This window comes from Penicillium digitatum, chromosome 1, assembly GCF_016767815.1.
Source record: "Penicillium digitatum chromosome 1, complete sequence".
Taxonomy (NCBI): Eukaryota; Fungi; Ascomycota; class Eurotiomycetes; order Eurotiales; family Aspergillaceae; genus Penicillium; species Penicillium digitatum.
In genome coordinates this window covers 1160321-1185296 of record NC_089384.1, presented here as the reverse complement: position 1 = coordinate 1185296, position 24976 = coordinate 1160321, and the positions used below count along the sequence as shown (strand labels likewise).

General features: G+C 50.2%; 7 protein-coding genes across 7 annotated transcripts; 5 read left to right on the top strand and 2 right to left on the bottom strand.

Moving 5' to 3' along the window:
• Positions 1-502: 502 nt before the first annotated feature.
• Positions 503-1433, bottom strand: Pdw03_2724 (Small nuclear ribonucleoprotein-associated protein B; the record flags this gene model as incomplete). The annotated part of the gene is made up of 6 exons (XM_014682299.1): positions 503-585; positions 648-692; positions 751-1159; positions 1216-1287; positions 1346-1354; positions 1416-1433. 6 exons carry the CDS (start codon positions 1431-1433, stop codon positions 503-505), a joined length of 636 nt encoding a protein of 211 aa, XP_014537785.1.
• Positions 1434-1834: 401 nt separating this feature from the next.
• Positions 1835-2613, top strand: Pdw03_2723 (60S ribosomal protein uL5; the record flags this gene model as incomplete). The annotated part of the gene is made up of 3 exons (XM_014682300.1): positions 1835-1837; positions 2023-2420; positions 2487-2613. The coding sequence occupies 3 exons, from the start codon at positions 1835-1837 to the stop codon at positions 2611-2613; spliced, it is 528 nt and encodes a 175-aa protein (XP_014537786.1).
• Positions 2614-7158: 4545 nt separating this feature from the next.
• Positions 7159-12574, top strand: Pdw03_2722 (Clathrin heavy chain; the record flags this gene model as incomplete). Its single annotated transcript, XM_014682302.1, has 6 exons — positions 7159-7197; positions 7272-7292; positions 7421-7447; positions 7531-7902; positions 7970-12190; positions 12245-12574. 6 exons carry the CDS (start codon positions 7159-7161, stop codon positions 12572-12574), a joined length of 5010 nt encoding a protein of 1669 aa, XP_014537788.1.
• Positions 12575-15093: 2519 nt separating this feature from the next.
• Positions 15094-18731, top strand: Pdw03_2721 (Pyruvate carboxylase, putative; the record flags this gene model as incomplete). Its single annotated transcript, XM_014682303.1, has 2 exons — positions 15094-18564; positions 18624-18731. The coding sequence occupies 2 exons, from the start codon at positions 15094-15096 to the stop codon at positions 18729-18731; spliced, it is 3579 nt and encodes a 1192-aa protein (XP_014537789.1).
• A 905-nt stretch (positions 18732-19636) lies between these two features.
• On the top strand, positions 19637-20178 carry Pdw03_2720 (uncharacterized protein; the record flags this gene model as incomplete). Its single annotated transcript, XM_014682304.1, has 2 exons — positions 19637-19774; positions 19915-20178. The coding sequence occupies 2 exons, from the start codon at positions 19637-19639 to the stop codon at positions 20176-20178; spliced, it is 402 nt and encodes a 133-aa protein (XP_014537790.1).
• A 460-nt stretch (positions 20179-20638) lies between these two features.
• Pdw03_2719 (Aflatoxin biosynthesis regulatory protein) lies at positions 20639-22898 on the bottom strand (the record flags this gene model as incomplete). Its single annotated transcript, XM_014682305.2, has 2 exons — positions 20639-22789; positions 22845-22898. The coding sequence occupies 2 exons, from the start codon at positions 22896-22898 to the stop codon at positions 20639-20641; spliced, it is 2205 nt and encodes a 734-aa protein (XP_014537791.2).
• Positions 22899-23298: 400 nt separating this feature from the next.
• Positions 23299-24373, top strand: Pdw03_2718 (Tetratricopeptide-like helical; the record flags this gene model as incomplete). The annotated part of the gene is made up of 3 exons (XM_014682306.2): positions 23299-23322; positions 23371-23711; positions 23773-24373. The coding sequence occupies 3 exons, from the start codon at positions 23299-23301 to the stop codon at positions 24371-24373; spliced, it is 966 nt and encodes a 321-aa protein (XP_014537792.2).
• Between the last annotated feature and the right edge of the window lie 603 nt (positions 24374-24976).

Genomic DNA, 24976 nt, shown 5'->3' with positions numbered 1-24976 from the left:
GTTACGATTTGACGCTCAAGTGACAACAGGGGATGAGAATAACTAGGTGCTGCAGCATACTAACGCATGGCTGTTACACGTAGGCACCGAAAGAGTTAGAGGGCGGGATATATGGGGTAGATTTGCAGGACAGGTGTGTGCAGCATCCAATATAGAAGGCGCAACAGACTTAAACAGAAAGCGGACTAAAGAATTGTTTTATTAGACGGAATTGGATGAAAAGGCCGCGTTTTAAAAGCTAGCGTTTTTTTTTGACTTAATGCGTAATTCAAAAGGATTTGGGTCTTTTTTGTCCTGTTCCTCGACACGACCTCCATCCATGCGCCACAACGCCTTGCCCAGGAGAAGTTGGGGGTAATCTAGCCTGTCCGCGTGTCGTGGTCTCTCGCTGGAGGCGTTGACAGTGGGTCTTATTCTGCGCCGAGTTGCCCTTGTTCCTTTCGGGGTGAAATCAGATCGCCGATAATTAAAGCATAGAATGGTCCTCTGTGCAAATGTCCAATTATCTACCACCGAATCCAGGAGGAGGGTATCCACGTCCCTGACCGGGAGGCTGGAAGCCAGGAGGAGGTTGGAAACCGGCAGCTATAAGAAGGGAATGTCAGTATGGGAAATGGAATGGATTAATTTTTTGGGCGCAAACTTACGGGGGCCAACCTGAGGAGCAAACCCAGGAGGAGGTGCAAAACCGGCTAAGAAGAAACCAATCAGTTTAAGCCTCAGTCAGTGTAGCCAAATGGGAGTACTTACGAGGTCCGCCGGGGGGGCCTCCACGTCCAGCGAAGCCGGGAGGAGGAGCACCGGGGAAGCCGCCAGGGGGGAATCCAAAGCCACCTGGTGGTGGGGGTCCACCAACACCGGCTGCAGGGCCTCCAAGTCCGATAGGCAGGCCGCGGCCAGCGGGCTTGCTGATACCAGGGCCCGCGGCAAGAGTGGCAGCTGCGCCGGGTCCGGCAGTTCCAAGTCGGGCAGAGGGGTCGGCAGGAGGAGGGCCTTCAACAGAGCAAGACACGACTTGAGTACCGCGCACGATAGTCAGACCGAGGCTTCGCTTCTCTTCCGCTTCGACCAGCGGGGCGTTTGTGGGACCGGCAGCGGGCTTGGATTTCCGCTTAATGCGACGGAATTCTTCTGTGTCTGCAAGAACTAAGTTCATGTGCTAGAGAGAAGAATTGTCAGTTCAAGTGCCTCAGTTTCTGAAGCAGTGAGAAATACCTTATCGAATGCAAGCATGGAACCGGTCATTTGACGTCCATCGTTCAATGTTACGCGCATCCGGTAGTTAATCTGGAGAAGAAGTTAGATATTCCAATCGAGAACTAAAATTGATTTGAGCTAGTCTCACAAGGTTTTGCTAGATGAAAGAAGTTAGCGACAGCCATTGACTGCATGGGTTTCGGGGACGAGAAACTTACCATCTTGTGGGAAGCCATGTTGGCTAGAGAGCGCGCACGGATGCGACTTGAGAGACAAAAGAATAGAGATCAGTAGATAAAGAAAGTCTTTCTACTGTGGCGGATGAAGCAAAGGTGCGAGATCCTATCAAAGATGTGAAGCTCAAGCTTGTCAAGTGCTGCCAGGTCTTGATACTGGATTACCTAATACATGAGTCAGCTGGTCCCAAGCCGCTTGATGCCTCAGGCAACAGTTCTGGAGGCGGGTCCCGAGGTCAAAAGTCGCAATGACTAAGCACTAAATTTTGGCTCATTTCCTAGTTGTGAACAAAGATCAGGGCTTTCTGGTCACGTGCAGCAGCCCACAGTCCACACTTTCTCTTTTTCCGCGATCACTCTTGTCTCCTCAGTCGACAACCACTTCACGCCCAACCGCCGTCATGGTATGTTCAGCTCCTTGCAATCTAAAACACACATTCCAGATCAACTACATTGTTCTATCTCAATCTATTTAATCTGGGCCACAACCTGGAGATTTCCGCTTGCGCGCACCCAATCTTCAATTTCCCTCAAGCATTCGTTCCACAACTAAATACGCCTTCCACAATTTGAAACTAACACCATGCAGTCCGCCCAAGTTGCTAAGGCCGAGAACCCCTGCCGATCCCTTCGCTTGTCGAAGTTGGTCCTGAACATCTCCGTCGGAGAGTCCGGTGATAGACTCACTCGCGCCGCCAAGGTTCTCGAGCAGCTGTCCGGTCAGACCCCTGTCTACAGCAAGGCCCGTTACACCGTCCGCACCTTCGGTATCCGCCGTAACGAAAAGATCTCCGTCCACGTCACCATCCGCGGCGCTAAGGCCGAGGAGATCCTCGAGCGTGGCCTCAAGGTCAAGGAGTACGAGCTCCGCAAGCGCAACTTCTCTGAGACCGGTAACTTCGGTTTCGGTATCAGCGAGCACATCGATCTCGGTATCAAGTATGATCCCGGCATTGGTATTTACGGCATGGACTTCTTCGTCTGCATGTGAGTTTGCCACTGGACGCTGCATTTTGTGGTAATCCACCATTGATGTTAACTAAAAATTTCTAGGGACCGCCCCGGTGCCCGTGTTGCCAAGCGCCGCCGCTGCCAGTCCAAGATTGGTGTCAACCACCGCATCACCACCGCCGAGACCATGAAGTGGTACAAGACCAAGTACGATGGAATTATCCGTTAAGTCTCAGAACAGAGATAATGGCTGGGTAGGGCCTGTGAAGTATGAGGTACTCGACAAGAACCAAAAAATTATCCCGAGTACTCGAGGAAACAAAATTTGTGGACGGGCACCCCACTGCCAGTCAGCGGGCCCCTTTGATCTCTGCATCCAGCATGGTCTTGATTTGTACTCCGGCAACCAGGATAGGCGTGGGAGAGACATGAATTTATTTTTACCCTTTTTACTGCTGCTTTTCCCTTTTCACAATGAGGCTTCACGAGAGGTGATGTTTTCCGCATAACCATTGTTGAATTGGATGGCAGACACTGGGTTTCGATCTAGTGTCTAGCTAAGACTCGCTTGAGAATGCCTTGTGGGCTTCGTCAAAGAGTCGGTCCCTTTCCCAGCGAGGATGCTCTCGTGGTGGATTGGCTACCTTGTTCTGGCCTATCTTGTCTGTCCTTATCCTATCCTTGTAGGTGCCATTTGCCTGGCATAGAAGTAAACCGGTCGTAGTCTGTATAGTGCTCTTAGGGTCCTCTGATTTGACGACAACTCCGACTTGGGAACAGCTCACGCTTCTACACAAAATACCGGGTCGTCCCTTGAATATCAGCCTGCACTGCAGTGCGAATTAGCCCATTACTCACCCGAAATCGAGGCACAATATTGCGAGCTCTGGGAAATGCAGCCCAGAAAGCTCAAGTGTTTCCACTTGGGAGTCTTACCTCAACTGGCCCTGCTCTATCCATATTGCAGAGTTATCGGTGAGTATTCGACAGATGAATTGGTATGACTTACGAGACGTCTGAGCCACTTTGATGCATATGATCTATATGTAGTAAATTGTGCTTCGTCTAATCCGCCATAGTGGTGGAATTTTCTCCATGGTGCAAATTCGTCAATTGACGACGCAACCCTCCATCATTGAATCAAAGCTGAGTTGGCCAATTTTGATCAAACAAAATGCTTTGCTTGTCAATCACCACCTCTTATAAGCTTGTCTCGTTTCTCAGAAGAGTCGCCTCCCGAAGGTAGTAGCGACTGAAGCCCTTTCGGCATCAAAAAGTATGTAAATTATGAAGCTTTCATAGAAATACAAGAGGCTTATTTAGCTACGGGATAGCTATAAAATAGAAACGGAGCAGAATTAAAAACGTTCTTTGTTGTGCAAATTCAAAGACCAGAGGTGTGTGTATCTATATTGTAGAAAACTGGTCTGATGAAAATTTCGTTATCATATTTGGTTCGTTGTACCCCAGGTTCTACAACAAGAGAATTTGGATGCACTTGGTCTAATACTGGTCGAATAAACCTCCCATCAAATATAACACTCGGCCTTTCCATAATCCCTGAGCTATAGATGTATATTTTGTGCGCTGCCCGGATATTGAGCAAAACCTTGAAATCACGACCACAATGTTGAATATTAGCAAGGGAAATTGATCTAAAGGATGTAGTCAAATCAATGATTTACATAGGTCAACTTTTCCTATGAGAAATTCTATTTTATACTACATTCGAGGGGAAGATTGAATACCTACTAAAATCCTATGATACTACATCATACACAAAATTTTGGCCCTAAGGGATCAAGTATCATAAGCTGGCTTTTATATCTTACTTAAATGCTACCATGGTTGAGATATAATGATAATGACTTCGCTCAAAGCACTTTGTATATGGAATCCCACACAGAAGGTAGATTCTCCGTAGTTTACGGTGATTGTTAGAATTGGGATAGATAGCCGATGATGGTTCCGCCCACATACAAGATAGGTTCCTGTCTTTATTAGAATAGAAGTCCGAGAAGCGCCGTCATTTTCAAGCTCCTCCGCAGTGAGTACGAATGTAGTGTACGAGTCTTGGGATGTGTGAGAATCTAAATTGAATTATTGTGGGCTAAATTAGATGATGCTTTTAGGAGCTGGAATAGCGATCACAACGCACGCAGGTCACGAGAACAACACAGTAAACGCACCTACTCCACTCCTTCCCCAGCATGCCTGTTATTTCACGCCAAAACTCACCTGCGTTCATTGTTCGCTTGTCGGCTTTTTCTTGGCTTCGATGAAGGACTGTGACCCAGGGAAGCAGATGCGAACGAGACAAACTACAATTGAGTTGCCGGCTACACAGGATAGATTGTTAGTGTCGGGAAAGCTGTATCCAATGGGGTTTAGACTTACCTGCAATCAAGAATACGGGTTTCCAAGTTTCTGTTCCACTGCCAATACCAATTTTGATATATGCTGCAAAAACATGGCCCAATTAATACCCTAGTTGAAGGATTCCAGCCATAAAACCTCTCGCGTTGAAACTGTTTCGCAACATGACTGACAAAAGTCACTCAACCTTGGAGGATAATATTCACAGGCAATGTTCCAAAGCCATCGAAATAGCATTTCCATAAAGCCACCCATGAAAGACCAGAGACTTCGCACAGCTAAGAACTGGGAGGTCTTACTACTGACGGTGGCAATTTGCTAGATACCAAGAATGATCATAGTGAGCACCATAGGCTATTTACGACCATATCTGTCACTAGCGAGTCCCAAAACACAGTTCCTACACTTCTCAGCAATCGAGCCAAAGTAGTGGTAATCGCAATATCTATCTTGGGTCTGTCGTAGTACTTTGCTAGATTTACTGTTTTGATATAGAGGGCATGAAAGTGAAATGCATCAGCACGCCAGGCAGTGAGCCCCACAGAAAACAACAGCCAGTCTCGAGCTGAAAGCTGCGCCATTAGATCGAAAGAGTTCTTAATGCGCTCTGGCGATTGCCATTCTACGTATGACTCTCCAGGTTCATTGGTGACCTCGACAGGCTGCTTTCAGATGGAGAGATCTCCGATGGACTGACATGCCGTGACTAATATACCATCCAGAATGGATCTGTCCTTTCGGTGGAAGAGGCCATTTTGAAAAGATATCAAAAAGTAAAAACAAGGCTGACAAAAGGCAAGACGACAGAAGAAGCAGGCAATGCAAGCTAACTGACAGAATGATCATGTCACTCTTTAACACGGCGGGTCAGAAAATTCGATAGTAGACTTTGTAAGATTCCACCGAGGGATCTTTGGTATATTCATTTACATCTGCGCTCTCCGTTTTCTAGTTACACGCCGCGATCTACATCCACATCTCCAGTCCGCATTTTTCTAATGATGGGAACAGCACATAAAAGCCGTTGCACCCCAGGATACCCCGAGCTTCAGTCGAGTAAGATACGACTCCGCTACGGCGCCAAGCATGTGATACGGAATTAGAAGCACCGTGCCTCCAATGCCAGAACAGGATATAAGCAATACTCCGCAACAAACACTTTTAAGGCTGGCTTGACGTGGGGATGACCTTGGCCAGAGATCCTTCTGGTCTTGGCCCAGGCCCAGTGGACACAAACAAGAAGACACAAGCCACGTGGCGCTGTATGCGTGGTCATTGATCGGTTGTGCTAAGAAATTTGATTCAAAATGGGTCGGTATGCATTCCAGTGGCTCCGGTTCAGATTTTACGTGAATTTAGGGCCAAAACCATCGAAAATCTTAATTCCGGGCTCTAGGAGGCTGCTAGAAGTCAGCTACATTGCTTTGGTCTAGGGGTGTGTCCTAGATTGAGGAGTCACTGAAGCTGGGGCCAGTGGTTGAATGACTACAACATATGAATTGAGAGGTTACCGTAGAGATCTAGGCGAGGCGCTTCTTACACGATGACGTCCGAACATTTGAAACAATTGTAATGGTTGGATGGCAGGCTCCGCTAGAGTGGATATGATTGAGGGGCCAATTTCCAATTCCCGATCCTGGAACCTCCTGAGTTCAGAAGACTTTAGCCGCGAGAGGCTACTTGCAAATGGCACATAAAACGGGATGAACGTGCACATTCCTTGCTTTCAGGGTCCACGGGTCCATGGGTCCACGGGGTGAGGGTCAGTTCCATAATCCTTGCAGGCGTTGTTAGCTTACATTCACGGAAATTGGGTGTAATTCAAAACGTTTGAATGTTGCAGTACGAAGAAGTGTTTGATTTACAAGTCACAAAAGAACCGAAGAAGAACTAGAGAACAGGGCAGAGGATAAATGGCAAGAGCCACCTACGTGCAACTAAAATTGTAGTAAACATCGGAGCATCGTGAGGGCGGTCAGGTATACCTCCGATTTGGATGGAAGATGTATGAACTTGAATTGACAGTACTTCTCTCAGGTTAATCTGACAAATGATATGCCAGGAAGTTTGCCATCTACATTTTACTTTGCTCTCTCTTTCTAGATTTTTCCTATTTACAAACACTGCTTCTGAAAGAGACGATCTTGTAGGCCCCCGTATCACGTGATTTTCCATAAGCGACACCTCAGCAACGACAGCAGCGGCCTCCTGAGGTCACTTCCGCATCTACCAGATCTCTAACCCCCCCTCATCTCTTCATACGTCTTCTTCTTCTTCTTTTTTTTCTTCCTCGTGACATTCGCATTTTACCACCCCCCTTTCACATACTCCAATTCTTCAGCCTTCTTTGCGTGGCGTTTCATTCGGCGGACTAGGTCGTACTGCGGCCTACGTAAATATGGCACCTCTCCCCATCAAGTTCACAGAGCTGGTCAATGTACGTAGTCACCCCACTCTCTTTATCTCATAACCACTGACGCTTTGGAACTGACCTGTGCTTGAATTCAACAGTTGACCTCTGTCGGCATCGCGGTATGTACAGCCAACCATGACTACTGGCGATGTTTCATGATGAGCTCCAGCTTTAAGACGGATGCACCGGCCGCGCGCCACAATGTTTTGGGAAATTCTAGGACTTTGACTAACGTTTAAATTTACAGCCGACATCAATTGGCTTCACTTCATGTGTAAGTTGTCTGCTGTCGCAAGGCGGCAGTCCCTCAAAACATGGGCGACAAGGCCCGGCTAACTTTATATTCGTTCGTTTTAGACACTAGAATCTGATCACTACGTCTGTGTTCGTCAAAAGCTGGATGATAATAGTAAACCAGAAGTTATCATTATCGACCTCAAGAACAATAATGAAGTTCTACGACGCCCGATCAACGCCGACAGTGCGATCATGCATTGGAACAAGAACATCATCGCCTTGAAGGCGCAGGGCCGCACCATTCAGATCTTCGACCTTGGCGCGCGGCAAAAGCTGAAGTCGGCAAATATGAATGAAGATATTGTCTACTGGAAGTGGTTCAGCGAAAGGTCCCTCGGTCTGGTCACGGACTCAGCGGTCTACCACTGGGATGTTTATGATGCCACACAGCAGAACCCTGTCAAGGCGTTCGACCGACTTCCCAACCTTGCAGTATGTGATTTACATCGTGGATATAACAATGGAAGCCTAGTATGCTAATATGCGAGCGTTCTTTCAGGGATGTCAAATCATCAACTACCGCGTCAACACAGAGGAGAAGTGGATGGTTGTGGTCGGTATTAGCCAGCAGCAGGGGCGGGTCGTCGGATCGATGCAGCTTTACTCAAAGGAGCGCGGGATCTCTCAGTTCATCGAAGGTCACGCCGCCTCTTTCGCCAACATTACTGTTGAGGGCTCCCCCCTACCCCACAGCCTCTTCACTTTCGCGGTTCGTACGCAAACCGGTGCCAAGCTGCAAATCGCTGAAATCGACCACCAAGAACCCAACCCTCGCTTCCAGAAGAAGGCCGTCGAGGTGTATTTCCCGCAAGAGGCGGTCAATGACTTCCCTGTCGCAATGCAGGTGTCCAGCAAGTACGATGTGGTCTACCTCGTGACGAAATACGGCTTCATCCACCTTTATGATCTCGAGACTGGCACTTGTATTTTCATGAACCGCATCTCCAGCGAGACGATCTTCACCACAACTCCGGATTCCGAGGGAGCCGGCCTCGTCGGTGTGAACCGCAAGGGCCAGGTCTTGGCCGTAAGCGTTGACGAAACCAATATCATCCAGTACCTCATGGAGAACCCCGCCATGTCCGGTCTTGCTATCAAACTTGCCTCGAAGGCCGGCCTTCCAGGCGCGGACCACCTGTACCAGCAGCAGTTTGACTCTCTTATGGCCTCGCAGGATTATACCGAAGCCGCTAAGATTGCCGCCAACTCTCCACGGGGGTTCCTTCGCACTCTGGAAACAATCAACCGTTTCAAGAGCGCTCCACAAAATGGTCAGATGTCAGTGATCTTACAGTACTTCGGTATGCTGCTGGACAAGGGCTCGCTTAACAAGTACGAAAGTGTTGAGCTTGTCCGACCCGTTCTGCAGCAAAATCGCAAGCACCTGCTTGAGAAGTGGATGCAGGAGAAGAAGCTGGAGAGCTCGGAGGAGCTTGGTGACATCATTCGGCCATACGACATGTCCCTTGCCCTGGCCGTTTATCTTCAAGCTAACGTTCCCCACAAGGTCGTTGCTGGTTTCGCGGAGACTGGCCAGTTCGATAAGATCCTTGCATACTCCAAACAAGCTGGATACCAGCCGGACTACACCCAGCTGCTTCAGCATATTGTTCGCGTCAACCCCGAGAAGGGTGCTGAGTTTGCTACTCAGCTTGCTAATGAAGAAAGCGGCGCATTGGTTGACCTTGACCGCGTTGTGGACGTCTTCTTGTCACAAAACATGATCCAGCAGGCCACTTCGTTCCTCCTGGATGCGCTCAAGGACAACAAGCCTGAGCATGGCAGCCTGCAAACTCGTCTTCTGGAGATGAACCTCGTCAACGCTCCCCAGGTTGCAGACGCCATTCTCGGCAACGAAATTTTCACCCACTTTGACCGTCCTCGCATTGCCCAGCTCTGCGAGAACGCCGGCCTCATCCAGCGTGCTCTGGAAAACTCGGATGATCCATCTGTAATAAAACGCAACATTGTTCGCACCGACAAGTTGAGCCCCGAGTGGCTGATGAGCTACTTCGGTCGCTTATCTGTGGAGCAGACTCTCGACTGCATGGACACCATGCTGGAGTCGAACATTCGCCAGAACTTGCAGTCTGTGGTCCAGATTGCCACCAAGTTCTCTGACCTTCTTGGGTCTAATCGTCTGATTGATATTTTCGAGAAATACCGCACTGCCGAGGGTCTTTACTACTACCTAGGAAGTATTGTTAACCTCAGCGAGGACCCTGAGGTACACTTCAAGTACATTGAGGCCGCCACTGCCATGAACCAGGTCACCGAGGTTGAGCGTATTTGCCGGGAGAGCAACTACTACAATCCCGAGAAAGTGAAGAACTTCCTGAAGGAAGCCCGCCTGACAGAGCAGCTACCTCTGATCATCGTTTGTGACCGCTTCAACTTTATCCACGATCTGGTTCTGTACCTCTACCAGAACCAACAGTTCAAGTCGATCGAAGTCTATGTCCAGCGCGTCAACCCTGGCCGTGCCCCTGCTGTTGTTGGCGGCTTGCTCGATGTCGACTGTGAGGAGAGCATCATCAAGAATCTGCTCTCAACTGTTGACCCATCCGTCATCCCTATCGATGAGCTTGTTACTGAGGTCGAGAGCCGAAACCGCCTTAAGCTGCTTTTGCCTTTCCTCGAGGCCACTCTGGCCACGGGTAACCAGCAGCAGGCTGTCTACAACGCACTTGCCAAGATCTACATTGACAGTAACAACGACCCAGAGAAGTTCCTCAAGGAGAATGACCAGTACGACACCCTCGTTGTTGGAAAGTACTGCGAAAAGCGTGATCCCAACCTGGCGTATATTGCCTACAGCAAGGGCCAGAACGATCTGGAGCTTATTAGCATCACCAATGAGAACTCTATGTTCCGCGCCCAAGCTCGTTACCTCGTTGAGCGTGCCGATTCCGAAATCTGGGCCTTCGTCCTCAGCGAGAACAACGAAGGCCGGCGTTCTCTTGTGGACCAGGTCATCGCTACCGCGGTCCCCGAATCTACGGAACCCGAGAAGGTGTCTGTCGCCGTCAAGTCGTTCCTCGATGCCGATCTGCCCGGCGAGTTGATTGAGCTGCTTGAGAAGATTATTCTAGAGCCCTCTCCTTTCAGTGATAACACCAGCCTGCAGAACCTCTTGATGTTGACTGCTGCCAAGGCCGATAAGAGTCGCCTGATGGACTACATTCACCAGCTCAACGAATTCTCCGCTGATGAAATTGCTGAGATGTGCACCAGCGTTGGCCTGTACGAGGAGGCCTTTGAAATCTACAAGAAGGTTAACAACTACCTGGCTGCCGTCAACGTGCTTGTGGAGAACATTGTCAGCATCGACCGAGCCCAAGAATTCGCGGAGCGTGTCGATCTGTCCGAGGTTTGGAGCAAGGTTGCAAAGGCCCAACTCGATGGTCTTCGTGTGACTGACTCAATTGAGTCCTACATCCGTGCAGGTGACGCGACCAACTACCACGAAGTGATTGAAACTGCAACTCACGCAGGCAAGGACGAGGATCTCGTCAAGTTCCTTCGCATGGCCCGCAAGACGCTGCGTGAGCCGACTATTGACACTGCTCTTGCTTTCTGCTTTGCCCGTTTGGACCAGCTTGCTGAGCTCGAGGACTTCCTCCGCGCTACCAATGTTGCGGACATTGAAGCTTCCGGTGACAAGGCTTACGCTGAAGGCTTCCACCATGCTGCTAAGATTTTCTTCACCAACATCTCTAACTGGGCCAAATTGGCGACTACCTTGGTTCACCTTGAGGATTACCAGGCCGCAGTGGAGTGTGCCCGCAAGGCCAACAGCGTAAAGGTCTGGAAGCAGGTAAATGAGGCCTGTGTGGAGAAGAAGGAATTCCGTCTTGCCCAGATTTGTGGTCTCAACTTGATTGTTCACGCTGAAGAGCTACAGAGCCTTGTTCGCCAGTACGAGCGCAATGGTTACTTCGATGAACTGATCGCTGTCTTGGAGGCAGGTTTAGGTCTCGAGCGGGCTCACATGGGCATGTTCACCGAGCTTGGCATTGCTCTTTCCAAGTACCACCTAGACCGTGTCATGGAACACCTGAAGCTCTTCTGGTCCCGCATCAACATTCCCAAGATGATCCGGGCCTCCGAGGAAGCCAATCTCTGGCCGGAGCTGGTGTTCTTGTACTGCCACTACGATGAGTGGGACAATGCTGCCCTCGCCATGATGGAGCGTGCAGCCGATGCCTGGGAGCACCATTCGTTCAAGGATATTGTCGTCAAGGTCGCCAACTTGGAGATCTACTACCGGGCACTGAACTTCTACCTCCAGGAGCAGCCCCTTTTGCTCACTGACCTGCTTCAGGTTCTGACCGCTCGCATCGACGTGAACCGTGTCGTTCGCATCTTCCAGAGTTCTGACAACATCCCACTGATCAAGCCTTTCCTGCTCAATGTCCAGTCGCAGAACAAGCGGGCCGTCAACGACGCCATCAACGAGCTTCTGATTGAGGAGGAGGACCACAAGCTGTTGAAGGACTCTGTCGACCAGAATGACAACTTTGATGCTGTGGCTCTCGCCCAGCGCCTGGAAAAGCATGATCTTATTTTCTTCCGCCAAATCGCGGCCAACATTTACCGCAATAACAAGCGCTGGGAGAAGTCGATCGCGCTGTCCAAGCAGGACAAGCTCTACAAAGATGCTATCGAGACTGCCGCTACCTCCGCCAAACCCGAGATTGTGGAGGATCTTCTCCGCTACGTAAGATTTTATTTCAACTCTGTCATTGCCCGAGAATTTACTAATTGGAACTAGTTCGTCGATATTGGTAGCCGCGAGTGCTACGTTGGTATGCTTTATGCCTGCTACGACCTCATTCGCCCCGACGTTATTATGGAGATCTCATGGCGCAAGGGTCTTCACGACTTCACTATGCCCTTCTTGATCAACTTCCTCTGCGAGCAGACCCGATCCATCGAGATGCTCAAGAAGGACAACGAGGAGCGCAAGAACCGCGAGAAGACTACTCGCACAGAGGAGAACAACACTCCCATTTTGCAGGGATCACGGCTCATGCTGACCCAGGGCCCTCAGTCCAACGGCGCCGGTCTCACACCCCAGGCGACTGGGTATCGTGGATTCTAGAACCGTGCACCGTATTTGCTTATGATCCTTCGTTTCTCTTGCATTTGTAACATACAGCGGAAATGATGCCTCGAGGTTGCAAAAGGAACGATTTTCATAGGGGGGATGGTTACGCCAATAGCGTGCCATAGGAGGAACTCATGACAGCCCATTAATCTTGCTCTTTGAACTTTTTTTTCTCTATCGCTCGCATGTATTTGATAGGTTTGCGTTTTCTTTTTTTTTAATGCTTTAAACCCTCCGGGCCATGGCCCGATTTTTCCGAAACAGCCCTGCGACCTCCCTAGTCTCTAATTTTTCTCACCGCAGTAACCTCAAAAATTTCCTGTTTTATTTCCACAACTCCGAGGCTGCCAAGGGTATGCCCAGGCGGATCCATTCAAACACAGGGGGCTTCGGTGAAGAATACAGCATCGCCAAGACGCCAAGGTTAATCATCTGCACCTCAGTATTATTTGTCCCCATGAGATTGAAGACGAGTCTTCCTGCAGATCACTCAATGCCTTATCAAATTTTAGCTTTGCCCATGAGGTGCGATGGCAGGTTAACATTGGACCGTGTTTTAGGTCGTATAGGAGAGAAAGATACAGTCCCGTGCCCACTCTCCCTACACTTTGGTCCAACGAAGCACAGTTTGCGTTTCTTTTTTAGCCTCTGTGATGCCTACGGACCTACTCCGTACTGAGTTATACAATGTACAGCATAGTGTTTCACGGTTCCGACGAGCCAAGGCTGCCGAATTCCCTCTCGGCCCGGACCAAGGGAAAGGCTCAATTCCTGCAGGTGAGATTTGGCCCCGCGGGGAAGGCCCATGCAGTCAAGTCAACAAGGGTCACTGGCGGAAACAAGGGGCTGGGTTTCTCCGTCGGGGATGCGAGATCATGCAAAAGTGTGATCAAAGGACCCTCAGGTGTTCATGAGAAGTCTACAGCTCGGGAAAGCTTCCCGGGCTGGACGGTAAGCGCTTCGAGCGGTGATGGCACAGTTTTCAGATCTCGCAGTGCAGAAACCCCAAACGGAAGCTTATCAACCAGGAGAAGAGCAAGGGCATTGCAAGGTTCTTTGGGCACTGCAAGATTAAGTAGGCAATGGTGTGGAGCAGATCAAGTTGTATTTTTTCCCGGCTTTTGGTGCTCACACTGGAATAGCTCGGGGTGTATAGAGTACCTTGGCATCTAACCCCAATAGCGTCGGAATGTCGCGTTTTTGCGTAAGATCTACCAGATGAGTCCATCGTCGTACCTGTCAGACCAGCGGGAGATCCCCCCCCCCCCCCCCGGAGTACCGAGTGGAATGGTTTAGGTACAATATTGAATCAGTGAGGATAGAGGCGCTTAATAGTGGGGATGATCTAGGTCATAGTACTCCGTACTTGCTCCGTACACAAATCAAATAGCGTCATGAGGTTGCCCCCTATCTGCCAAAATCCTTTTTCGATCAGTTTTAGTGGACGCATGACCGGTCAAAGAATTTTCTATCGGGTAAATGTGAGTCAGATCGGACCATTTAACCCTAGGCGCATAGTAATATGTTGCACGGAGGTCAATCCTGTCGATGTCGGTTCGGTCCCATCTTCCCCGAATGGGATAGAAAGAGGACCTTTGTGATCGAATTGGCCCGATCCACTTCTCACTCTGCACATGTGTTTGTCGAGAGTTCTCCGAGTCTCCCCCGGACTTTTGCCTCTCCTAATTTTCCGTGAATATCCGTGCAGTTGCGAATGGCTTTGTGTTCTTAGTTGACGTTTACCCGGAGGGCCCGAAGTAGAATGACGAAATCACTTATCTCAACTACCCGAAGTCATCGTGTGAGGTTATCAGGTATCATTGATCGAGAACATGGGGAGTTCTCCGGGGTAGGAAATAATAGGACCTTAGTATAGTTACCACGTAGGGTTAGTATAGAGGCCGTACAAGTAAGCCCCGCATAGAAAGCAATGTACATTATTTGGATTAGGATAATTGGATTGGGATAATTAAAAAAGATAATTTCCAAGAATATTCCCAATATGATTCCCAACATTATTCCATTATTCTATTCGATTTGATCATTTTCCCAATTTCTAGGCATTGGCCCCGGTGTGCCGGTGAACATGTACTTGTTACCTCATTCCTAGAGTCAATCCTTTAGCCCCGGAAAGTATCTGTGACATGTAGATCGGCCCCTTAGGATTCCCCTCTTTATCTAATCCCCCCCCCGCCTCTAAACCTTCTATTCTTTCTCTTTTTTTTTTTTTTGAATTCAACTCTTAACTATAACTCTGTTAGATTCAAAGTTCTCTTATCCAGCTCCTGTTGCGTATACTGAGATTTAAAAAAAAAGTGCGAGCGATTGTGCAGTGAGCCGAAACCGGCCTGGAATTGGATCCGGATAGCTCCCCCCGGCTTTTTTTTTTATAGTGAGTCACCGCCCTCTGTATTCACCGGAGCAAACATTGGAAGCTTTGTCTGTGAACTTCTCATCTAACTTCTCCTCTAGTAATCACTTTTTAACCTATCTTCCCTCCCATCACATTCACAATGGCTGCCCCGTACCGCCAGCCAGAGGATGCTATTGATGAGTCCGACTTCATTGAGGATCACAATGAGCACCACCAGGACTCAGTCCACCGTCGTCTGCGGGCCAACTCGACAATTATGCACTTTCAAAAGATTCTGGTCGCCAATCGTGGTGAAATTCCCATCCGTATCTTCCGTACCGCACACGAACTGTCCCTCCAGACGGTCGCAGTCTTCTCACACGAAGATCGTCTCTCAATGCATCGCCAAAAGGCCGATGAGGCTTATATGATCGGTCACCGCGGCCAATATACTCCCGTGGGCGCTTATCTGGCTGGTGATGAGATCATCAAAATCGCCCTCGAGCACGGTGTCCACCTAATCCACCCCGGCTACGGTTTCCTTTCAGAGAATGCCGACTTCGCCCGAAAGGTTGAGAAGGCTGGAATTGTGTTCGTCGGTCCGACACCTGAAACGATTGATGCCCTTGGCGACAAGGTTTCTGCCCGCCGCGCCGCTATTAAGTGCAATGTCCCCGTTGTTCCGGGAACTCCGGGCCCCGTTGAGCGCTTTGAAGAGGTCAAGTCCTTCACTGATGAATATGGCTTCCCCATCATTATTAAGGCTGCCTTTGGTGGTGGTGGCCGTGGTATGCGTGTTGTTCGTGATCAGTCTGAGCTGCGTGACTCTTTCGAGCGTGCTACCTCCGAGGCCCGCACCGCCTTCGGGAACGGCACTGTCTTCGTCGAGCGTTTCCTTGACCAGCCCAAGCACATCGAGGTTCAGCTTCTCGGTGATAACCAGGGCAATGTTGTCCATCTCTTCGAGCGTGATTGCTCTGTCCAGCGTCGCCACCAGAAAGTCGTTGAGATTGCTCCTGCCAAGGACCTTCCCGTCGATGTTCGTGACAAGATCTTGTCTGATGCAGTGAAACTGGCCAAGTCAGTTCGGTACCGCAACGCGGGTACGGCAGAGTTCCTTGTATGTGGCAACCAGCACTACTTCATCGAAATCAACCCCAGAATTCAAGTCGAACATACTATTACCGAGGAAATCACCGGCATCGATATTGTGGCTGCTCAGATCCAAATCGCTGCCGGTGCAACCCTTGAGCAACTTGGCCTTACCCAGGACCGCATCTCTACCCGCGGTTTCGCCATTCAGTGCCGTATCACGACCGAGGATCCCGCCAAGGGCTTCTCCCCCGACACCGGTAAGATCGAGGTCTACCGCTCTGCTGGTGGCAATGGAATTCGTCTGGATGGTGGTAACGGCTTTGCTGGTGCCCTTATTACGCCTCACTACGACTCTATGCTGGTCAAGTGCACTTGCCGTGGCTCAACTTATGAGATCGTCCGCCGCAAGATGCTGCGTGCTCTGGTTGAGTTCCGTATTCGTGGTGTCAAGACCAACATTCCTTTCCTTGCTTCGCTCCTGAGCCACCCCGTATTCATCGATGGTACTTGCTGGACTACTTTCATTGATGATACCCCTGAGCTGTTTGCCCTCATCGGCAGCCAGAACCGCGCCCAGAAGCTGCTCGCTTACCTGGGTGACGTTGCTGTCAACGGCAGCAGCATCAAGGGTCAGATCGGCGAGCCCAAATTCAAGGGCGAGATCATCAGGCCCGTTCTCAACGATGCCACGGGCAAGCCCATTGACATCTCCAAGCCCTGCACTAAGGGCTGGAAGCAGATCTTGGACAGCCAAGGTCCTGAGGGCTTCGCTCGCGCTGTGCGCGCCAACAAGGGCTGCTTGATCATGGACACCACTTGGCGTGATGCCCACCAGTCGTTGCTTGCCACCCGTGTGCGAACAATTGACATGCTGAACATTGCTACTGAGACCAGCTACGCATTGAGCAACGCTTACTCGCTCGAGTGCTGGGGTGGCGCTACCTTCGATGTGGCTATGCGATTCCTCTACGAGGATCCCTGGGACAGACTTCGCAAGATGCGCAAGGCCATTCCCAACATTCCCTTCCAGATGCTGCTGCGGGGTGCCAACGGTGTTGCCTACTCTTCCCTTCCCGATAATGCCATCTACCACTTCTGCAAGCAGGCCAAGAAGTACGGTGTCGATATCTTCCGTGTCTTTGATGCCCTGAACGATCTGGACCAACTCGAGGTCGGTGTTAAGGCTGTCCACGAGGCGGGTGGTGTCGTTGAGGCCACCATGTGCTACAGTGGCGACATGCTGAACCCCAAGAAGAAATACAGCTTGGAATATTACCTGGGTCTGGTGGACAAGATCGTCAAGATGGGTCCCCACATTCTTGGCATCAAGGATATGGCAGGCGTGCTCAAGCCCCAGGCTGCCCGTCTGTTGGTCGGTTCCATCCGCAAGCGCTACCCTGATCTCCCCATCCACGTTCACACTCACGACTCCGCCGGAACCGGTGTCGCCTCCATGATTGCCTGTGCCGAGGCCGGTGCTGATGCCGTGGATGCCGCTACCGACAGTCTGTCTGGTATGACCTCGCAGCCCAGCATTGGTGCTCTTCTTTCTTCGCTGCAGGGTACCGAGTACGACCCCCAGCTGGACCTTGGCCATGTCCGCGCTCTCGACAGCTACTGGGCTCAGCTTCGTCTGCTCTACTCTCCCTTCGAGGCTGGTCTGACCGGGCCCGACCCCGAGGTCTACGAGCACGAGATCCCTGGTGGCCAGCTGACGAACCTGATCTTCCAGGCCAGCCATTTGGGTCTTGGAAAGCAGTGGGCGGAGACCAAGAAAGCATATGAGGTGGCCAACGAGTTGCTGGGCGACATCGTCAAGGTCACCCCCTCCTCCAAGGTCTGTGGTGACTTCGCCTCCTGGATCGTCAGCAACAAGCTGTCCGCCCAGGATGTGCTCGACCGTGCCGATCAACTCGACTTCCCTGAATCAGTCTTGGAGTTCTTCGAAGGTTTGATGGGCCAGCCTTACGGCGGCTTCCCCGAGCCTTTGCGCACCAAGGCCCTGCGTGGCCGCCGCAAGCTCGACAAGCGCCCCGGTCTCTACCTGGAGCCCATGGACCTCATCAAGATCAAGAACGACATCCGCGAGAAGTTTGGCACCGCCACCGAGTGCGACGTCGCCAGTTACGCCATGTACCCCAAGGTGTTCGAGGACTACCGCAAGTTCGTGGCGAAGTTCGGTGATCTCTCCGTCCTGCCGACCCGCTACTTCCTTGCCCGTCCCGAGATCGGCGAGGAGTTCCACGTCGAGCTGGAGAAGGGTAAGGTTCTGATCCTGAAGTTGCTCGCCATTGGTCCTCTCTCCGAGCAGACCGGTCAGCGTGAGGTCTTCTACGAGGTCAACGGTGAAGTCCGCCAGGTCAGTGTCGATGACCAGAATGCCTCGATCGAGAACCTCGCCCGTGCCAAGGCCGATCCCACGGATAGCAGCCAGGTCGGTGCTCCCATGAGTGGTGTCGTGGTTGAGATCCGCATCCACGATGGCCACGAGGTCAAGAAGGGTGATCCTATTGCGGTGCTGAGCGCCATGAAGATGGTATGGTTCTATTTCTTTTCCATCACACATAGGACCATGGTACTAACTCTCTTTTTTAGGAAATGGTGATCTCCGCCCCGCATAGCGGAAAGGTGTCTCACCTCCAAGTCAAGGAGGGCGACTCCGTCGACGGCCGGGACTTGGTCTGCAGGATCAGTAAGGCGTAAAAGCAAAGTGATTATGTGCCACTGAACCATGCACGATTTGTGATGCGTGATGTGATTTGAATGATTTCTCAGCGTTTTTCGTTCTTTTATGTTTATGAGCTCATCTCTGAATTTAGGCAATTTCCTGCTCTGGCTTCTTCGGGATTTGACAGTATTCTGTTCAACAACATTCCAGTTATAATCTGTCTCTGTTTTCAATCCCAAAATGGTTCTACTTCCCCATCTAGTCATGATGAACTTCGGCGTTGCTATCTCGGTATCAGACTGAGGGACGGAGTGAAGGGGGAGGTGTTCAGTATTGGAAGGTGTTGGTATGATATCTACCTGAGTACACACGTAGGTAGTAGGGCAGTTGACAGAGAGTTGATGTATCCAGGTTCTTCAATTTTATGCCAAGCTTTCCCCGCATTCCAATTACGTCAAGGCTCTCTGGGGTACAGGATGGTACTTGTCCAGTTCATATTCAAGTACAATAGTCGAAAGTAGTCACAGCACATGGTTGGGGAGGAGAATAAGTCCCAGTATGGTGCTCCAAAAAGTGGTGTGCATCAGGGACTAGACCTTTCCAGATCCCGGCAGGGAACATTCACCACAGCTCTGTCAACGTACATCACCCCCTCTTTCCCTTTGATCCTCTTTATCATTCGTTTCGATCATTTCAACCCAATCCTAGAAACGATCGAGGTAATGTTCCGTCTAAATCCCGTCCATCCCCAAGAGGCAACCCGAACAAGAATGACGTCGTCGACTCTCCAGCCTTTAAAGGAAGGATATCTTGCTATCCCCATCTCCTGGGTTTCTTGAGACTTCGATATCCGATTTCACTATTCCTGTCGTACTCAATCCCCCACAAGCACTAAACCACATCCATCACGGATTACTCCAACTGCCTGGATATCTCCAACATGTCTGACGACAACACTCGTCGCCACTGGCACGGAAACCCCGGCGACCGTCACGAGCACCTCAATGTCTGGATGAATGGCGGCGCTAAGAGTCCGAGTGGTCGCGCTGCATGGGCAATGCCGGGCACCGACAGAAGAGTATGTCATTTGCCTCTTTGAATTTCGATTTCTGTGTCTTACCTACCTTTCCCATCGATCATTCCCTTGGCACTACATCACTTACCTTTCTGTTGATTCATCACCCCATCTCCAAAACAAACTTAACACCCACAATGAAGGATTCCAACACCTCCACCGCCTCAAACGGAAACGGAAATAAACAGACCGAAGGCACCGCACCTAACCCCCCCGGCCCAGGCGAGCGTCGCCGCAGCTCTGCCGGCTCCTCCAACGGCCTATTCTCGAACCTGCACTCACAGAAGCGTGAATCTACAAGCGCGGACATGGCCACTCGTCGCGCGAGCTGGAATGAGCAGGCTGCTAAGGGGGGTATGTTCTCGAAGTGGTGGGAGGAATACACTCGGGGTACTGGTAGCAAGTAATTTCCTTTTTTTTTTCTTTTTCTCTATATGGATCTGCTGTGTGCTTGGGTATTTGATTCGTCGACATCGGAGGTTGATTCTGGAGATGGAAATTGGAAACCCCAAAAAAAAAACAACAACTGGAGTGACATTGTGGTGTTTTTACTTTGGTGCTTCTAATGAGCTTTGATCCTTAATGAATTTCATAATGACTTCTCAATTTAATTCTCTGGCGAAGGGTTCGAGATGGTATTTTTCTGCAACTTTCAATGCCCCAAGAAAGAACACGAGAAGTGATTCCTGCCTTGTCCTGTAGGTCCAATCCCTAACCGGCCACACTGACGCCCATAAGATCTCTTGGATCATTCAACGGTCTAACAACATTCACACAACTAGAACCAAAGACTAGTATGGTAAATGCCAAAAAAAACAAGAATATAGTGTTGAACTGGGAGCTCCAGAAGCCCAATCTGGCACTACCTCACCCCATGGTTGTCTCCCACCCTTTCTCAATCATAACATCAACCCAATAAGTATCCATATCCCCAGCATCCAATCTCTTCCAGACCTCGTTGACTAACTTTAAACATACATGAATCGGTTTCGGCGGCAGAACGTGCAAAAAGGACGTTAGACGGCCGAGGATGAACTTGCGCGTGCGAGAGACTTCTATGGCCTCCATTGAGATGGTAGGTGTTTGGTTCGGGTTATTACTATCGGTATCAGCCTTTGAATCATCTTCACCATTCCGGGGTTGTGTGCCTGCTTTTGTGGCCAGACGCGGGAGGCGGAGCTCTGAGCAGGATGCTACCAGGAGGAATGGCTGGAGACAGCGGGTGCGTGATTCCTGGGGGATGGTTTTTAGCCGGGAGAGGGTTGTCACGGCGAACTCGGTGAGCCAGCTATTGTATATGGTTTCTGGGGTGGGTAGTTTTTGAGTGTCTTGTGATGGTGGGGATGGTGGATGGTGAGGGGAAAGGTGGTAGAGATTGTGAGGAGCGGACTTGGTAGATGGAGAAGGAGGATTGTATCGAGCATTGGTGGTTTGTCCTGTTCCTGGGCTGGTGCCGCCGAATCCAGCTGACAGATTCATGCTGTCGAGGTCGATTGGGAAGAAAAGGTCCTGGGATGCTGGTTCGGTGTTGCTGGGGTGCTGGGGTGATGTGGATGTTGAAGTGGGCAGGCGGTTGTGCAGTAGGTCCGGAAAGATGCGGTAGAGCTGCAGGAGGCCGACACATCGATATGCTTCGGCCATAGTGAGGAGGTGCCACACTGGGGTGTCGTCGTCACCAGGACTGACGATCTCAGCCTCGGAGGGATGGGCAAGACCTAGGAGGCGTTCTTCGAGTTCGCGAGCTTTCTCGATTGCCAACTTTGCACGGGTGATATCATCTTGGGAGGTGAATCGCCTTGAGTAGATGCGTTTTCGCTCACCGCGGATGAGTTTCCCGACTTCGTGCACGGTGAACTGGGTGTCGCGCGCGATGCCGGTCCACGGGTGTGGGACTCGTTGTAGAACGAAGGACTCGCCCATGGATGAAGCGGTTCGTGAATTGTCAGATAGGACGATGGCGTCATTATCTGCGACAAAGGAAAGCAACATCTCCCAGTAGATGAGAGCTTCTTCGAAGAACCGGTAGTTATTGCTAACTTTCTGAGGGTTGTGCGATGATGAAGCGAGGCCATTGAGCTGCTTCCGGAGAAGGTTGAAAAACGATATACCCAAGTCCTTTGGGTCGTGCCAACTAGCGGTCTGTCCGAGCATTAGCAGCGCCAGCAAAGACTTGTCATCTATTACCGCTTCGCGCGTGATGATTTCAACAGCTTCATCGCGCATCTTTCGGCCCATGGGACCGAACTGGGGAAATTCCGTAACTAGCGTTGCAGCGGCCATGCTTTGCATTGTTCGACACATCGCCAGGGAAGATCCCCAAAGACGGGATACTGTGGTTCGAAACGGGTTCATCTGGCTGTCGTAGCTAGAGAATAGTGCTGCCACTTCTTTGAAATAGTATTCAATCAATGTCCATGATGGATTATTCAGTGGACTAGACATTGACATGAAGTTATGTGGGGTAGAGCGATGTGATACAGGAGGATAACTGCGCACAATGGCCGATGGTGAGAAATCTTGGTAAACATTGTCAACCAGTTCCTCACTTGGTGTTGGTCCGAGAAGTGACAGCAAGTGTGACAGATCCACGCCGATATCTTCTGACTGTGCAAAGTCATAGAAGATGTCTCTTTGAAGTGAGAAAGACGAGGGTGCCGCCGCTTTCGGGGACGGCGAGCATAGATCCGTCAGCTCGGGTAAAGACCCAGGGCCCGAATGTTCCCATAGATTGTCACATAGAGCAGTTCGTCCATCTAAGATTAAAGTTGAAGGATCGATTTCATGTGCCGACTCAAAAGTTGAATCATCCGGCAAAACATCGTGGATTTGGTTTGCCAGCTGGCTAGGAACAGTCGAAGCAGCGGGACTCGGGGTTCTCACCTCCGAGATCGATGCCGGTACAGCAGGATTAGACTGTTCATACTTGGTAACCCATCGCAGAGATTGTGCATAACCAGGACACCGGACACCTAGGCGGGTACAGCGAGTGCAGTGCGGTTTCTCTTCGCCGCATTTGACCTGTGCATTTTAGTGACGTCCGATTGTTCCGGGGCGGGCAACTGGAAAGACCAACTCGTTTACTCTTGCATCTTGCACAGCCAGTTCTAGATTTCTTAACGCGGCGCATTTTAACGCATAGAGAAGATGAATCCGAGAAGCTCCAACAAGATGCAGAGTATAGGCTTGGGGAAAACCATGCGGGGGAGTGAAAGGCGGTCTTATCGAGATAATCGGGACTCTTTTGCCCCTTTGGGTGAGAAGGCAGGAATAGCGGGCTCGGGCTTGATGACTACATAATAAAATCATTTGTACTCTATGTAGAACTGTTTCAAGTTTTTAAAGAGTCTATAGGTTAGAAGATTAAAAATCAACTAAGAATCTGCTGTGTCCAAAGGAAGACCTTCATGATGACTCAGCTAGGGCTTCGGGGTTGAGGATGGGTCCGGGCTTGGCAACTGGTGTACTTCCACGTTCATCTATTTATTGGCAACCCAGATTTGATATCTACGCCTGGGCAACGTTGAGACATGACACTTTCAATGCGCAGAAAGGTAAATGAAGGTTTAATCAGTATTGACCTAAGTCTAACAGTAAGACAGGCAATCTCAAAGGGACTTTTCCAGCGACTTGCGACTTTCAAGCCAGTAGTGATCCCGGCTAACAGCCTGATATCCGTCCCCAGTCCCCGTGCAAATCCTATTGGAAGACCTCGATTGCAGAAGCATCTCAGCAAAAGCACCTTGACTCACAAATTTCATTCAACTTCCATCAGAATGGCAAGCTCCCCCGAACTCAAGCGCATTTTGACATCAACCCTCCTTGATGACGTGCACAAGCTGTGGTTTGATCATCTGAGCTGCGAAGAGGCACTCATCCTACCTGGAATGAGCGAGATGGGAAAGTGGTTCACTCATGACGAGGCTTTTGACAAGTTATGTGTGTAAGTGACCATCTGTATCCTTATCACGATCCCAAAATATAAGACTAACAAGCTCAAACAGCACCCAATTTCGCCATGCTCTGGAAACAATCGTTAGCTCCGGAGCATCGGCCTCAGAGATTATATCTGCCTTTAGCCCATCTTCGCCGGTGGATTGGCTCAGCCTCATTATTCTACTTGATCAGATTCCCCGCAATTGCTACCGGGGAGTCGAGTCGAAGCTAGTGTTTGGGCGCTTTGACCCACTGGCAGAGGATGTTGCCCTTCGAGCAATCAAAGAGGGGATACCGGCGCAGTCGACGTATCTGAAGTATCGAATGGCGTACCGTATGTGGTTCTATCTGCCCCTCATGCATTCGGAAAACTTGGCTGTGCATGAGCAAGCTGTCAAGGTGCACGAGGATATAGCCAGAGATTTGAATGGACTTCTGGCTAGGGACACATCCACTCTTACAAAAGAGGAAAGAAAATGTCAAGGCGTTCTATCCGAGAAGGTGGAGGCACTCCAGGCATTATTGAGCAATATTTTTGACTTTGAGAAGAGGCATAAAGTGATTATTGAGCGGTTTGGTCGGTACCCGCATCGGAACCAGCCACTGGGCAGAGTGTCTACCCCAGAGGAAATTGAATACCTGAACAATGGTGGGGAGACATTTGGGTAAAGCAAAACCGAGCTTGTCTGCATTCCTGCATATACCCAAAATCGTAGTATACAGCATCATCTACGAGAAGTCTGTCTCAGCAGACAAAAGCGTCCAACTTTTTACTTGGTAACAGGACTTGACGACTCTCCAGGACTACATTCCAATGGACGACTTGGAATTTCCATCCCGAAGCGGTAGGGGAGCACATGCCTCTTCACCCCTTCACCCCTTCACCCCTTGATAGCTCGTCTGACCCCTTTCCTATCTAGACAGAGGCCATACACCTTGCTTGATCTAGCTGCCCATGCGATGTTGATTTGAACCCACAAAGTAGGTGAAGAAATTTGAACCTGAAACCGGTCTCGGATATGCGAAACTATGACCTTGACACCGCATCTGAATCTTGCCCATTTCGCAAATTTGCTACCTAAAATTCAATTGCGAAGATAGGATTTTCTTTTTCCATCGTTTTTCTCCACAACGGGCTTCTCTAAACCCGAAACGCACAATTCGAAATCGCAGTTGGACTCTCGGTACCTCAGCTGCAGTCTGCTCGAAGAAAGCACTTGGATTTGAGAAGAGTAACTTGGAAGCAACAATGTCCACTTTGGTCTTCCTAGC